Source organism: Rattus norvegicus, chromosome 8, assembly GCF_021556685.1.
Source record: "Rattus norvegicus strain SHRSP/BbbUtx chromosome 8, alternate assembly SHRSP_T2T, whole genome shotgun sequence".
In the NCBI taxonomy this organism is placed as follows: Eukaryota; Metazoa; Chordata; class Mammalia; order Rodentia; family Muridae; genus Rattus; species Rattus norvegicus.
In genome coordinates this window covers 29717501-29734548 of record NC_141541.1, presented here as the reverse complement: position 1 = coordinate 29734548, position 17048 = coordinate 29717501, and the positions used below count along the sequence as shown (strand labels likewise).

At 44.2% G+C, this 17048-nt stretch overlaps 1 protein-coding gene across 1 annotated transcript in view; it reads right to left on the bottom strand.

Annotated features, from left to right (window-relative positions):
* Positions 1-183: 183 nt before the first annotated feature.
* LOC148003996 (uncharacterized) overlaps positions 184-17048 on the bottom strand; it is a gene marked incomplete at its 5' end in the record, with an annotated part of 20811 nt that continues 3946 nt past the window's right edge. The window contains one exon of the mRNA XM_087564317.1: positions 184-291. Within this exon, the coding sequence (XP_087420443.1) occupies positions 184-291 (108 nt within the window). The remainder of the gene's footprint in view (positions 292-17048) is intronic.

Sequence of the window (17048 nt, the reverse complement as noted above, 5' to 3'; positions counted from 1 at the left end):
CCCGTGACTCCCACCCCTGCACTCCCTACTCCTGCCCCCGCACTTCTAGACTTCCCACCCCTGACCTTGGTACCTTGGACTTGGTAACTAGCAGATTTCATGCCTGGTGATCCTGAATTCAAGCTGCTGCCCCTGCTATCCTTTATTCCAAAAGAGATTCTCTGTTTTCTGGTCGTTAGTCTTTCAAGAACGGGGAGAGACCTTCCCAGAGCCTTCATCCTCAAATTGAGCACCCTGAGGTCTGACACTTTCTGAATCATCAAGCACAGGGGCAGTCACATCGACGGTGGACTAGGGAACATTTGAATGGTGAATATGTCTAACTCATCGTTAGTGGACGTACTGAAGGGTGTGAGGCTTCGTGGGGACGCAGGTTGACACGCATGCTCCATGCCAGTGCCTCTTATGGATTGTCCAGTACAGAGCAGGGCTGTTTCTGAACCAGAAGTGAAAACCATCAAGACAATTTGAGGGGCATAGTGACAAGGATATCTAAGAGGAGAGTTAGTGTTAGGCTGCCTAGGCTACTCCCTCACTCCCCGCCCCCCCTGACCCCCCATGCCTAGGCTACCCCTCAGCAGGGTGACTTATGTCTGAGGATCACAGTTTTGAGACTTTGGCAATCAATAGGTCCAGGAGAAGGGAAAATAGCTCTAAAAGGCAGAACAGAAGGCAAGAGATGCAGGACTGCAGGGCTGGAGAAACTGGGGCCACTGCCTTCCAAATTGGTATTCTAAAACTCGGGTGGCAGAGGCCCTTCAGTGCAGGTTGCACGGGTCTCTCTCTGCCTGGGCTCTCACTGCTTGGCAGACCTCAAACTTCAATGATGCCTGAAGTTCTGCCCCAGACCATGATGGAGACCATGTCCCCTCCCTTTCTGTTTAAAACAGCCGCGATGGGAGAGTATCAGAGGGCTATCTCCTCAGAGCATTTGTTTTCTCTTTGTGTGGGAGAACAGCTAGCAGCCTTCCAGCCAGCGCTCTGTTCTCTCCCCGCCCCCAGCTCACCAGGTCCATCCAGGAAGGCAGCGCTGCTGACTTTCCATCAAATTCTCTCCTGCTTGTTTCCCTCACCTTTTCTCTTTCTTAATCTTCCCATGTCTCCTAAAAGGATTAATTAGAAAGATGTGAGCAGGGGTTGGGACGTCAGAAAACAATCGTCACTTTCCTATCTGACCTCTCTCACCAGCTGCAGAATTAACAAATTGAATGTCCTCAGCAGGCAGGGGTGGCACATGATACCGAGTTCATTAGGAGCCTCGCTGGGGCCGAGTGCGCAGACCGCTTTAAACAACTCTCGCTGATTAAATTCCTTCCAGGCACTCCCGCCAGATGCTGTTAGAAAATACTCACATCCAAGAGGTTTTTAATTTTTTTTTAAACATGTGCCAATTATTTCCCTGCTATCTGCAGGTGCTGGCAAGCGTCACAGGCCGGCCTGGCCGGGCTGTCTACAGGCTTATCCACCCGGCGCCTGCTTGGGGGGCTCACGTCTGCAAGAATGGGATCCCAGGGGCTCTTCTCTAGGCTGTCAAAACTCTCCAGCCACCCTGCCTGGCTGGCCTTCTCTGCCCCCAACCCCCGCCCCAGCCAGCGCCTCGCCCTCTGAAGCTCACAGCTCTCTCAAATGTTCCTAGGTGGCAACACAGATCCGGTGACCTGCTAGAAGTGGGGCCCCAGAGGGCAGGCATGCAGTAATGTTGGGCTGAAGCCAACTGCCTTCCATCCAGGCTGGGCTTCAGCCCTGAGCCAAACAAGGACATATAATTGCCCCCTCCGTGAGCAGGGCTGCATACTTGGCGTTTGTTCACAGGCATCCCTAGCAGAGGTTCCAGAATGTACTTCCCTCAGACTCCTCTACTCCAGCAGTCTCAAATACTTAGCTTATTCCTCAATCAATGCTTAATTAATTCTCATCAAATTAATAGATGCCACTTAGCCACCAAAAGCACGGACTCATAATATGAACCACATCGTTTAGCTTTGCTCATATTTTTAATGAAGGTAAAGCAGCTTTTGACTGATAACAAACTGATTATTCTGTAACCAACCTTTCTCCTCTGTCCTTTATACTTAAGGGATGGTGGCCTTGTACCGCTGCTACCAGTCCTCAGAAGGACGTCTTTCTTGGTTGTTTGCTGAGTCCCTGCCTACATCTTTAGAATTCACTTTTTGGTTCAACATGGCTCTTGTTCTTAGCCTTGGTGAGCATCTCGTCTTCTAGACTGGTGTTACTCCCATAGGCACTAAAAGTTCATCTTTACCCAGTTCATGGAGCCTTTTCTCTCCCTGGATGGTTACTGATCCAAAACTGGCTGGCGGGCACCCTCTCCTTGCTGATTTACCTGTGTCTATTTTCTCTGAACTGAACTAAGAGCTTCCCTAAACCAAACATTAATTAACACCCAGGCATTACAAAAGACTGCAAAGAAGATTGCAACAACCAGGGAAGGGCAGGGAGGAGGCATTGTCTTGGATTCAGGGACCTTCTCATGCCTTTGGATGCCCATGAAGAGACTGGGGCCAGATTGGTACAAGAGAAGTTAGGACTTTGATCTAAAGGTTCTTGCCATGCCCCCTCAATCCCTGAAGCCCCCAATAAAAAATTACAGTGTGAATCTGAGAAAACTACGAACAAAAAAAGCGAGTAACAAAAAAAATAGAAAAGGAACATGTTTAATTCTGGGAGATCTGTTACCAATCACAAGACCAGCAGCTAAAGCTCCAAGAGAGAAGACCAACTCAGCACCATCTTACAAATGGCCCCATCCCCAAGTCTCAAGGGCAAGGATTACAGAAAGAAGCAGTTCTCACCATCCTCTGAATCTCTAGAGCTTCTGGAGTTTCCGCTGGACCCAGGCTGGTCCCTGACAAACACTTGTTACGTGCCTTTCTTCAGAACATCTTCATCTGCTCTATTCAGAGGCCATGTTCCCAAGAGCGCAGAGGGAATGGAGACAGACCGCTTCATCTGGGCTTATTCTGTGCATAAAGATTAGCATCAGACGCAGGTGGACTTATGGATAAAAGGTACTGTAGACTAAGATTTTTTCAAACCCTATTTTATTTAGGGTTCTTAGACACTTTAACCTCCCTTCTAGTCCACTGACAAAAGGTAGGGGAGAAAGATGGTTTATAGGACAATGGGGTTGTAGATCTGTGTAGAAGTAGGTTTTGGGGGGTAGTTCCAATCTTCATTGTCAAGATATCAGTAGTCCAGTCTAATAGCAAACACAAAACACGAATTAGTAGCAATGGCTTGATCCAGCCAAAACTGCAGTGCTCCAGTGAATTGGCACAAGTCAATGGAAGCAGCAAGAATCAGATGGATTGCCACAAGGAGTTCTTTTGTGCATTTCTCTCTATAAAGTGAAGACCAGCAAAGACTCACAAAGCATGGCAAGGCTAGTGAAGACCAGAAGAGCATTGCAAGGTGTAGCAATGCAAGGACATCCTCTCACTGTCTATGGGGTTTTATTTAAATTCTTTCTAAACATCATGCGCCCTCTCAAGCATCAGCTCCAGCAAAACAGACACAAGACAGCTTCCAAAAAACATTACGTGACACAATTGAGTTTCCAAAGAAACCAGAAATTTCCATTTCCGGGTGTAATCCTTCATGCCCTTAAGCTGAAAACAAGAGGATACCCCACCACCACCCATGTTCGGAGAGCCTGAGACTGGGGAAAGGGAACTCCAAACCTTAAGCCTGACAGCATCAAAGCCAAGACAAAGGGTGGGTATTGATTCCCATGAGTGACTGATTGTCAACTCCAAATCTTAGAATAGTAGCACTAACTCCAGAAGTGCCACAATGAGGACTTCTACAAAGTTCAGGGTTGAATAGAGATCTCCTAATAGATTAAAATGGCCATGAAAAGGATAATATGAATTCTGTGGAACGAAGACTTTACCTGTTGGTTCCTGGTTTTTGAGCCATTACGTAATCAGAGAAAGACTCCAAGGAGAAACCTTCTTAATGTATAGAGTATGAAGGGGTCAGTATGCCTTTTATGAGATAGGAACAGGAAGCTCCAAAATCAGCAGAATAGTCTGTGAGGCGGCCATTGTGTCAAAGTGTCTACCTGAAAAAAAAAAAAAAGCAAAGTGATTCTAAATACAGAGGAAAAATTTAATCCAGTTGAGGACAGGAAAGAAAAGAGTAGATACTGCAGGGAATTGTCCCAGTAATGACGTGAGGAAGCTGAAGCAAAGCCTTCCCAAACATGAAGAGAGCACTCAAAATGTTAAGCTGGTGATAGATGGTGGATTGCCAGCCTGGAGTACAGGTAACAAACTGGAGAAACTTCTCTGTCAGGATACTGGCTTAAACACTGAAAAACTAGCAAATTATATTTCACAGAACAATAAATGTGACCTGTAATAAGAAAACCAGGGCTAAGGTATATAGTGTTCATTAGTAATGCTACAGAATTCCCAACAAAGGGAGTAGTTTGGTGACCGAAATAAGCAGATTAAAAATAAAAATATTATACCAATATATGTTTTTTAAAATATTTGGCTAAATCCAATACTCTTATGCTCCATATCCAGTCAGAGTTTTTCAGGTAAGATATATATGTTTTCTTTCAAAGTTTTTTTTTTTTTTTTTGGAGCTGGGGACCGAACCCAGGGCCTTGAGCTTCCTAGGCAAGCGCTCTATCACTGAGCTAAATCCCCAACCCCAAGTTATTTCTTTTTAATTTGTCTTGTGGTACTATGATTTTAGGTCAATAAAACCAGTAAATATGAAACTCTTCCTTAGCCCCCTTCACTTCCACCAAAAGAGTCTCTTGATTGGTTTAAAGGCTCTGATTGCCTCCTAGAAGGTTTTCCCTGGTCCTTCTGTAGTCTAGGCATCTGGTCTCCAGAATTCACTGGTCTGCAGCTGCACAGTAGTCCCTCTGGTAGGTGAAGCAGTCGCTTTGTAGATCAGGCGCTAGGTTTCATTGTATGGAGCCACAGTTCATGATTCATTTCATGATTGGACCAAGGTTGGTTCTTTCACCGTCTTCTGTGACCATGAGTTGACAATGCCGTGGTGGCCATGAGGGGGTTGTAGTAAAGTGATTAGTCTTGACTATGTAGACATGGAACCTCAGGACCTCACATGGAGGCTGATCTTAGCTCTCAAATCTCCCAGTGAAGGTTAAGATTTATGTGACATTGAATAGCTGAGGAACTTCCTTGGCCTAACCCAAACAGCTCATTCTTACATACTGCTTTATTTGTTTGTTTGTTTTTTGTTTGTTTTTTTCACTTGCTATTCATGCCACCTACAATGTTTGCACTAACCTTAACATCTGAGAGAGAGAGAGAGAGATTTCATTCTCTTAGAATAGCATAAGTTATTCCCAATTATCTTTTTATCTTTGCAGGGCATCGCCACTGTTTAACCGTGAGCATGCTTGACCTCTCGAACATATACCACAAGCTGGTAAAAGCCCACGAAGCTCTCAGTCACATCTTCAGATTTGGCTACAGTGCAGCCTTTAGAACTTTACCCAGCTTGTTTCTTCTACCAGAATACACAGGAAGATGTTGCTGTAAAAATAGACTTTAAAGGGTCATTTCTTATGATGTCAGAACGCCATTGCCTTCTGTTGGGAGGACATGGCACCTGTCCTAGTCTAGAGAAAATGCCCACGGCATTTGTGTGAATAGCTGAGGTTCGTGAGAATAGTGAACAAGAAGGACCGTGGATCTGGGAGTCAGGAAATCGAGGTTTGATTCTGAAAAGTCTTGTATCTTGATATAAAGTTCTTGATTAGGTCTGGGGCTCTGGTATCTTCGTGTATTATAGGGAAACACTGGATTAAATGTCATTTTTTGGTCTGAAATTCATGTTACTTTAATCAGTTGAGTCTTCTCAGTTATTTAAACCCAAGAACTAGCCAAGATAAGGAATAGAAAGCTTTCTAAAGTATATTAGTTAGTTAGCTAGCCCTTTGATGACAGAGAAACTGATAGTCACATCAGTTGAATAGTCTGTCCCATCCACAGAGCGATTTGTGAAACTCTAAAGCTTATATTTTATATGCTGTGAAATACATCTATTAAGATGAAGCATTTAGACTCTATTTGTACTGGACTGATTATCCTACCTTGATTTCTAGGGTTACAGTATGGAGGTCCATTGGTCATATTGTAGCTAGTCAGATGCCAGTTATTGGAGTCCACACTGCACGGAGAATTTATCTTACCACTTGTATGCAGTAGCTCAGTACAATCCATTCGGTTCTTGCTTACCACATCCCTGCACCATCCTAGGAGTTTGCTCTCACTGGAGAGCAGAGAGGATCACTTAGAAGGTTTCTGTTTAGAAAATCATTAGCAGGATCATCCTTGTGACAATAAGAAGTGTCACTTTGCCCCAAGGAGATGTGACCACAGTTGTTCCCAGACCCAGAAGGTTTTCTGAAGGGCAGTTGCTTCTCCAGTAGCTTCAATCTGCCATTCAGCCTCCTGAGAGCAACCTGGAGGGATTTCTTGTCCTTCTAACTCTGATTTGTCTAGAAGTGTCCTGGGACTAGCTTTTCAGCTAGATTTTAGCACCTCTTGCTCTGGCTTCAGCTGGACCAAAGGGTAAAGATAATCGAGCTGCTAAGAGTATTTCACCTGCACACACTTAAAATAATCCAGGCTTCTTGGGGGAGATCAGGGTGAGCCCCATGTAAGTTGCACTTGGAGGGTAAGTGGTGTTGAATCCTGTCATCTTTCTTCAATTTTGCACAGAGGCCATCACATCGACTCTCGGCTCTGACTGGGGTGTCGAACCATGGAAAATTAAGCAAAGGTGATGTGGGTTTTTTATGTTTTAACACTTTAAAATGCTTAATTATCCTGTGCTACATAAAATTGGCTCTAAGGTTAAACAGATGTTAAAAAACTCCAACTCTGAGGTTGCCAGGTCACAAACAGAAGTAGACAGGTAAAGAGGAGGCCATCTTTGGTGTGCTTATGGAATACTCCTTAGACAGCTGAAAAGACAGAATTGCCAATAGGGTGCAGGCTGGATGTGGAAGTTGCTCCAATACCCATGGTTTTAAGAGTAGGAACCTCTGCATTCTTGAGGAAACAAGCAAAAGCTGCTACCAGGAACATAGATTTCACAGCATCTGTGGATTGGTTGTACATATGTGTTTGTGCATTGTATTGTGTTCTCTAAAGTTCTTGTGACTTTAAAAGACAATAATCCAGGCTTGGATTATTTGTATTTTAAATATTAAATTTACAGCAATAGAATTGCTATAATTATTAAATATTAAATTTACAGTAATATTAAATTTACAGCAATGGAAAGACAATGTCTGTCAGAGAGAAGTGGAAAAAGAAGCTGAAGGATATATTTTGTGGAGACAAGGAGGAGATGTTCACTCCAGAAATAGGAGGGTTGGCAATTTCCAGTGCTGCTGTGAGGTCTGGTAAACGGTTGGAAACCTTTAGGACAATCAGGCCATTAGGCGAGAGAGAGAGAGAGAGAGAGAGAGAGAGAGAGAGAGAGAGAGAGAGAGAGAGAGAGAGAGCGCAACTAGGATGCCTAAGAACCGAGAACCCAGTGGGCATTGCAGGCTAGAGCATGCCATGCTGACCAAGCTCATAAAATAATATAATCCGTTTATAAGAGGAAGTGACGTGCTGGGAGCACAGGAGTGCCAGTGCAGGATTACTTGTCAGGAGAGACACAACACATGAAAGAACCATGGAGATGGTGACAAGAGAGTGCCCAAGGAATGGTTTTTAGAAGATGAGGGCTTGCTGGCTGAAGGTACAGGGGTTGTGCAGGAGAGTTGACTGGACTATGGCAAGCCAAAGAGGAGATGTGATGGCACCCTTGCACATTGCAATGAGGGTAGCCAGGAAAGACGAACAGCATTTATCTCTTCGTTTGCCAAGTATGGAGGCTGATACTGTGTGTCTGAAACCACCAAGGGCAGAGGTGAAGCTGCAGGCCTTGGCATTGGCTATCTTGGTCACCAGTCTGGGACTGGAAAAGGTGTAACACTAGTGTGGTGGGCTGTGAAAGACTTGGTGATGTCCCTGAATCACTCTGATTGGGCAGCACAACCATCAGTCCCCTCTCCAGTGCCTAGCTTCCAAGGGCCAGGACAGAACGTTTGGAATGCTCGTGTGTCCCCCACACCACTTCCCCATGCCCCTTTTCCTGATGTGATTAGCCAGGACCTGTGCCTTTAAGGAGTGCCCCCTTCCTCCGCCCTCCCCCCTTCAATTACAGCACTAATTTCAGTAATGGAGCATTAATAGAGTAATGGGTGAGTGAGGCTGGCCTGAAGGAACTGTGGAGCTCAGCACAAATTGAGTAAATAAACCATATATTAGATTTCTAAACAATACTTTTAGTCCAGTCTCCAGGGAAAGAGTCGTCAAGACTTACTTAAGTCTTCCCTGCAAAGTGTATGTAAAAGAAGTCTCTCTATGGGCCTGGGTTGTTTGCAGAAGCAGAAAATATTTCTCTCTCTCTCAGAGTCCGCATCTCAGGGGATGGGGGACTGCAAAGCAGCTACTGCCCCCACAGGTTCCCTTTCTCATTATTTCCCCATTTCTCTTAACTCTGACAGACGTGTCTGAGGTGGAAATCACCAAGGTGTGTCCCTTCTGGGGAACCAAGAAGGGTGAGCATTCAGATGTGTCCTAGGAAATGCTGGCTAAGGGAGTTTGTGGGGATCAATGGGAACCAGGCAAGTGCAGGAGCCAGGAAGGGGAGGAAGTTTGAGGGGAACGAGGGGAGATTATTAGAAGATGGGGTTATAATGGGATGTTGATCCCAATGTTTGATGGGGTTCCCCTGCAAAGTTCCTCCAATCCAGCCTGGACTACATGGTGAGTCCAGCTTAAGTTAAAGTGAGACCCAGTCTCAAAACAAAACAAAAACCCAAAAAAGAAAAACAAACAAACAAAAAACAACTAAAGCCTGTCTCTATTGTGTTAAAGAGCACTAGACAGATGAAAGATGTGGGTGTCAGGAGCGGGAGGAGATGATCTAGGCATTCTTACTCATTAGCTTCAAGACCTTGGGTAAATAATATAGTTTCACAATGCCTCGGCTTTCCTGTCTGTAAAATGGGAAGAGGTCTTTCTGCTTGATCCCCGAGGACTATTGTGAGGAACAAAGTGGATTTGTGTTCCAGATGATGGGAGTCCAGGTTGAGATGATCACTGCAACTTAATTAGAGCTAGGATCATCTTGGAAACACACCTCTGGCAGTGTCGGTAAGAATCTTTGTAGAAATGTTGAACTGAAGAAGGAAACCTCACTCTGAATGTGGCTGGCACTATCCAGTGATTGATATTCTGACCAAGCAGGAAAGATAAAGCAAGTTGATCACCTATTTCTCTCTGCTTCCTGAGCATGGCTGTGGTGTGAGCAGCTGCTGTAACTCTCCTAATTCTGTGCACGCCCTGCCAGGATAGACCATAGTTCAGACCGAGAGCAAACGAACGTTTCTTCCTGTTACATTGCTTTTACTGGGATTTTTTAAACTAATGAAAAAAGTACACACTGTAGTGGTAGATTCATACTTTGGGTTTCTGTAACATGTGACTAGAACCCAGCCCTATCTGCTGAGGGGAAGGAGAAGGATGGTGGCAGGAAGTCCTTGAAATATTAGTCTAGGGTCCTGTCTTAAGTACGATTCAATTTCTGTGAAGAAGCACCATGACAAAGGTAACTTATAGAAGAATGCATTTAACTGGGGACTTGCTTATGGTTTCAGAGAGCCAGTCCCTGACCATCGTGGTAGAGAGCATAGTGAAGGCAGGTCAGCATAGTGCTGGAGCGGTTTCTGACAGCTTACATTTATCTGTAAGCAGCAGGCAGAGGAAGACAGGGAAAGGAAGACAGAGAGACAAACACAGGGAGACAGAAATAAAGGGAGAGGGAGCCTGGTACAGGCTTTTGAAATCTCTAGTGACAAGCTTCTGCCACAAGACCATGTCTCTAATCTATCCTAAGCAAGTGCATCAACTGGGAACCAAACCTTTAAATATATGAAGGTAGAGGGTTCACTCTCATTCAGAGCACCACAGATCATCAGATGTAAGCACATGTTTTGTCTGCTTCATGTCCATGGTGATAATAAACCCTGAAACTCTGAGACAGCACGTCAGTGTAGAGGCTAAAATCATCAGTCTTGGTTCTGTTTTCTGCTATGGTTCAAGCACTGAATATGTACTGAGGGCCAAGACATGACGACTCATTGTTCCACAAAGGGGTTCCTGCCTGAATAAGGACTTACCGACAGGGCTGTGCCCGGCGATGATGGGGAGTCTTCAGCCAAGGAACTGGTCACTGTGTCACTCTCCTAAGTTTCCACAGGTTGCTTCTTGTAACTTCTCAATCTTAACTTGTTAAGAACTTGGGTTTTGATTTTCAAGTTGGATTATGACCTTGACCTTCTACCTCCTGGCTTTGTGACCATGTATGATTTCCTTCTTACCACTGAGCAGCAGTTTCTTGTAAACAAATGTTTGAGGTGCTATACTTTTAAAAATGTAATATTTTTTATCAATTCTTTGAGAAGTCCATGTAACGTATTCTGATTGTATTTACTACCCTACCACTTGTTCCCATAGATCCTCTCAGATCTACCTTCCCACCTCTCACCTGCTCCCAATTTCCTATCCTCACTATTATTATTATTATTATTATTATTATTATTATTATTATTATTATTAAAATAACCCACATACTCCAAGTCATGATACCCATACTTTCATGGATGTAGGGACACCTATGGGAGTATGGTCCACATGCCAGGGGCTACACTCTTGAAGAAAACTATCTTTCTCCTAGGAGCCATCCACTGTCAATGTCTGCTTATTAGGAATAATGGCTTGTGAGCCTGTCCCTGGGCTATGCTACATTGTTGACTGGCTTGATTTTGTGCTTGTTTTGTGCTGGTAGTTTCAGCTGCTATGAGCTCCTGTGTGTAGCAGTCTCATCACGTCTAGAAAACATGGTTTTGCTTTGTTCCTCCCCCACCTCTGGCTTCTACAATCTTTGCACTCTCTACTCATCTGTGATGAATGCATTTGTGATTGAGCACTCCATTAACACTTATTTTTTTGCATTTTTAACCAGGGTGAGTTTCTATGTTAACCATTGTCCACCACAAAGAAACTTCTCTGATGAAGTCCTAAAGATACAAAATTTGAGGGCAGATTGATTCTATGTTTAGCAGAGTCTTGGGAGTGGGTTCAACCTGGGGCCTGTGATCTCCTCAGCCTTGGGCTCTTGGCCCTATTTATAGTATCAAACATGTTTTTTCTGTAGAAAAGACTTAAATGTGACCAGAAAACAGTTGACTAATACCTTAACATTTATACCACTATTACACAGTCATTCATATAATCTGTAATTTACATAGAAAGATAAACTTTAAACACACACACACACCTGAACTTGAGTCTAGTTAAGACATAACAGGACTAGACCTGTTCAGCCTCTAGACCTGGCTTGGGCTCCTCTCTCTTACTCGTGATTCCTTACCACTGGTGGTCATAAAGTCTAATTTATGGAGAAAAAATGTGTTGGTCAGCTGGCCATTAGTGTAACAATTCTATAGATTGACTCACCATAAGTTACAGTGCACTGGCAGTGCTTATTGGTCCCACTGTTTTTACTCTTGGTGAGGCAGTACATCATATTTTAGAAGTAAAAGGTAGGAAGAGAAGAGTATCGCAGTACCCTTTGAGGGTGATCCCTCAGTGATCTAAGGAACTCCTAATGGGTCTCATTGCTTAAAGACTCTACAAGATTGTAGCCAAACCTTTACCTTACCAGCCTTTTGGAGGCACTGCAGATGCAGACTGTAGAAGATAATAAACCATTTTCCTTTTAGTGGCTAGCTTAGATGGGTCCTTAGCAGGCTAGCCTGTGCTACATAGTGAGTCCCAGGTCAGACAGTCAGTATCTCAGATCCTTAGACTGAACATAACCATGACCTGGAAGACACTTAACATGTTCAAGTCCTTAGCCTGTGGGCTGTTTTTGCCCTGGGCAAGCAATGCAACCTGGGATTCTTCTCAAGTCATGTAATGTATGAAATAGAAAACTTCAGAATAAATCATAAGCAGTAGATAGTATGCAGCACAATTAGAATTTTAATGTTATACTCAAAATTGCCTCTTAGAATGAAAATATCAAGTTTATACAAACTGGAAATAACATACTCTATATGTAACCATGAGCAACATGGTTTTTGACAATGTTTATAAATTATTTCAGAGATTTTTAGGAGCAGACACATGAAGCACTATTTTAGTGATATCTTACACTCTAATTCTGTATCGTCTGTCTGTTGAGGAGACAGAAGTACCCTGGGATGATTTGAGCATGGCTACCGAGGCACTTTTGGAGTACTGTTTGAAAATGTCTGGACTAGGCAGTGTCTGAGACATCAACAAGAACATGTATCTAGTTCCATGGACTAAAACCTAAATTACCTGAGGGGAAGCCTTCCATTCATGGGGTTGTGGTACAACTGGTGTTAGATAAAAGTGGTAAGCTGGAGGATGGGACTATCATGGGCTGCCAGTTTTCAGCCAAGGGTCCTAGAGCATCCCACAATGCTACCCAAGGCTCAGACATCTCACTCACTGTCAGTCCTTGCCAGACATGTCTCCTGCCTGTAGCTCTGGTTTCATCTGGTGGCTCCATTCCTGCTCCTCCCTTCACCTTCAGAATTGGATGCCAGCTGTAATGTTTCCACTTGACTGTGGTCATTGAGTGTCAGCTTCAAATATGTTCTTCGAAGAGGGAGGGATTACACTGCATGTCTGAGGCAGTAGGGTTTATCATGTTCTTTTCTTCACATCATGGGGTTTACTGCACTGTTGTTGGGAAGGTAGCAAACAAGTTAGCCACAAGTTAAACAGAAAATCTCTTGTCATTTTAGTCATTCCAGGCACTAGCAGATGGACACAAGGACAGGCCATAGCCATCTGAGGTATTGGTGTTGAGGCTGAATGTTGAAATCTCCCATAACTGAGGTAATTGCTAAGCAGAGTAAAAAAAATGATTCCTTGATGCTCTGAGGGGGCAATGTCTCCAGTTTCACCTCATGTAGTGGTCTTGCTGTCCACCCTGTGGTCCTCTGCTGTCCACTCTGTGGTCCTCTGCTGTCCACAGATACCTTGCAAGTGCCCTCTTCAGCCTCTTCTTGAAACCTGAGGACTTCTGAGGGCACCTGGCAGAGATCAACCAGCAATCCTATTCACAAAGAAATTTCCTGCCTGTCATTGATTTTTGTGGCTTCCAGAAAACACTACTGCTCTAAGGTTGGCAGAGAAAAACGTGAGTGTAGAAAAGTTCCAGACTTTGGAGGAGTCAGGATGGATGCCCTCAAACTTGGGGAACAGGTCTTTCTGTATCCTTTCCCTGCATTGCCGGTGACTGGGACACAGGCAGCCAAGATCGCTTTTGGGTGTCATGGGTTTTATTGTACTCTTAAGTGATTGTGAAAACTCTGTGTTAACTCTTATATGGCTTCATTTTTGTTTCCACAATGAAATAATGGAGACAAGATACTTTATAAAGAAAAAAATATATTTGTTTTGGTTCCTGATTCTGGAAGGGAAAGATTTAGAGGATGGATCCGGTGATGACTTCCCTATCATAGTTCTGAGAGTAAGAAGGTCATTGCACAGTCAGAGACAGGGAGGGCCCACGTGCATGTCTGCCTTTCTGACCACTGTCCCTCATTTTATAAAGAAAGCAGAATCCAGTCATGGGGATCCATCCTCATTTCTTTGTCCCATCCCAACCGGTTCTCAAAGACTCTCACTTTTTAAATACCATAGTAAAAATCACTTTCTTTTAGAAAATTAAAAAAAATGTGTGTGTTGTGTAGTGTGTGTGTGTGTGTGTGTGTGTGTGTGTGTGTGTGTGTGTGTGTAGATGATTGTGAGCTTGCATGCTGGTGCTAGGAACTAAACCCGGTCTTTTGCAAGATCGGTGTGTGCCTTTTAACCACTGGGACATCTTTCCAAGCCCCACTTTCCAACTTAAGAGGTCACAATTGCCATCCAATTTCAGCACATGAAACCTTGGGTGTGGCACTCCAACTCCATAGCAACTCCAGACTGATAGAAAGTAGATATTAAATATCTCTGCTCTGGACTTTCAAGACCCAGGTTCAATTCCTGGCTCAGCCACTTATTCACCCTGTAGTCTTGAGTAGAGCATGTCAGCTCTCTGAACTTTCATTTTGCCATCAAAGGACAGAAAGTACTAAACCATGCCTCACCTGGTTCTCCTGCTTGTTAAATGAGATAAAACAATCTTTGTCCCTGACGTGTGGAAAAGAGTCAGGGAATGTTTCTTTGCTAGATCGGTGTTGTAAGAAATAAATCATGATCTATTTTTAGTATTTTAGTATGAAGTGCATTCAGAGTTCAGAGAATCACAGATAAGCAGGGGGCACTAGGTCCCTGCCTTCCCTAGCTGGCAGCTGCTTGTCTAGGTACCCTCAGCTCATCCTAGGGTTAAAAAGTTACAGTCAGTCACCATGTGCCTGAGCTCACTATCAGAAAAGGAGGGAATCCTGAGCCCTAGAGTGCACATTAGGTAATTCTTTTTACGTTTTGAACCAGTAGAGTGGAGAATCCTGGGAAGGGACAACACTGGACATCGGGAAGGTTCTACTTCCCTGAAGATCTAGCCAACCCAGGAAGCTAGGAGACAAGGTTAGGGATATTTCCTGCCAGGTCAGCACACCAACCTTCTCTTTGTCTTTTCTTTACATTGACACTCAACTTTGCAAATTTGGGAAACAAATTGCCCCATTTTTGATACTCCAAGTCTCTGATGCTCTTATTATGAAGTGAGGATCTTGCAGAATTAACAGGTAGACTCCTTGAGTTTTAAATAACCACTGCAGAGGCAATGGCAACCAAGTCACCCATGTTTCCTATACAGGCCTGAGGGAGAAACAGGCTTAAACTATTATTTAGCCCAATTTAAACTTCTTAGGGCTTCCTAGAGGCATCAGTGTCTCGGCTTGCCAAAAAGGTCCATCCAGCCTTAGACCTTCTACCTGGTACTAAATGCCAAGAGCTCTGCTTGGGTGGTCAAGGGCTGTCACAGCAGATGTCCGGCATGAGGCTTCATTGTGTCCTGATTGATATTGCCCTCTTAGATTTTTATTATCGAGCATAGAAAATGGTCACAATAAGCCCCTTCTGTGGTTCAGCATGTATGCAGACAGGTGGACAAAACAAAACTACTGTGGAAACAGTGGGAGTACCCGGATGACAATTGAACTTCAGAAAGGGACAACATAATCCTTTGTGTATTCTGTAGTCCCTGAAGCCAGCATTTTTTTTCTTTAATGCCCCTTTGATGTTTTATAGGATCCTAACAAGGACTCAGTCCCTTAGCCACTGACATTTCAACATGGCCCTGGTTTGCTAAGCACTGGCTGGCGTCAACCAACTCTTCGACCATTGCATCATTCCTGACTCATGTAGGGATCTCAGTCTCATGTGAGGCACCGGATGCCAGCTTCTGACTACCATGCATGTTCCCAAAGGTTGATCTCAGTCATTCCATGACTAATGGTGCCACACAGGCCTTCAGTGGAACAGACTATTGCTTGCCTGTTAGTTCATGATAGCCAGTGATTGATACTTTCATGACTCTAGGTTCCCTGGGGTCACTGCCTAGCCTTCAGGATTAATTCAGGACCTGTCTCACTTGAGCACCAAGTGTCCTGTGAAATCCTCATGCATAACTTCCTGCTAAGTTTGGTGAGGCGCCAGGACTCTCTCTCAATCTCTCTCTCTCTCTCTCTCTCTCTCTCTCTCTCTCTCTCTCTCTCTCTCTCTCTCTCTCTCTCCTAGCTGAAAAAGGCAGTGGAAAAGAGATAGAGATGGTTGAGGAAGGATGGGAATTAAGGTGTCTTATCTTCAAAGAGTTAAGCCACTATAAGAAGGGATCAATTCAGCCAAGTTGCATATCAGCTTGGCAATAGACCATGCAGGAGTGTTGTGATATCTTTGGAATGAGACATTTCTATTTGATATGGGCATCAGAGTGAACAGCCAAGCAAGTAAAATCATCGTGCTACCATATTTTCAACGTATAAATGCCAGTCCCTGGGCTCGTGAGTTGGAATGGTATTTAAGTTTCCCTATTGCCTTATTTGGACTTCTGGAATAAAAACAATTAGCACTTATATATTACAGAGGATGTCACTAAGGCCAGGGAGCTCAACCTCAACCTGAAGGTTTAAAGGGCAGCTTCTGCCTGCCCTGAGTGTTGTAGTCACACATATGATGCTTGTTTGCTGAGGCCTTTCCTGCAGTGGACACTGGGCTATGCAACGGTGCCAAGGACTAACCAAGGACCCGAGAAAATAGCAACATAGGGAGATGATGTGAGCTGAAGTTTTTACTCCAGAGAGAAACGCTTGGACCCATGTTTCACAGCACACAACTTTGAAACTTTAGAATTCTCTCTCTTTTTCCTAGCCAGCTATGCTTTCATTCCATTTCTTGCTTGGCCACGGTGTGTTTGTATCCTCATCAGCCTTGATGCAGATAGGGCTCCATTCTTCATTGTTACGACTTCAGTCCCTGCCATGCCAGCCTGTCACACTGCCATTAACTACCCCTCTGCCAGGTCTTGTGCTGGCTCTTGAGGGTACAAGCCATGGTTCCATCCATTAAGATGATCCAGGCTGGGACCACGTCCAACCCACTGCAGTGATTAAGAGCCAAGCCTCATCCAGATCAGCCTCCAGCCCTGCCAAGCAGCTTAACCATTTTGACTCTTGCGGCTTCCCTCTTCTGTATACAACCTGCTTAAGCGGGAATAGCAAAACTCCTCCTGTGTCGAAGCTAAGTGTCAGTTGCTCATGCTTTCTGCCCTGTGGGGCTCCCCTTCTTTTCTTGATAGCCAGCACTTTTCCTCTTTAGTGGCACTGGCTCTTGGATCTGTTTTGATGTTGATTCCCTGACGAAGTGACCTTAATTTAAAACTGATTACAGGTTATGTGTTTGTAATGGGGGCTGGAGAGATGGCTGAGT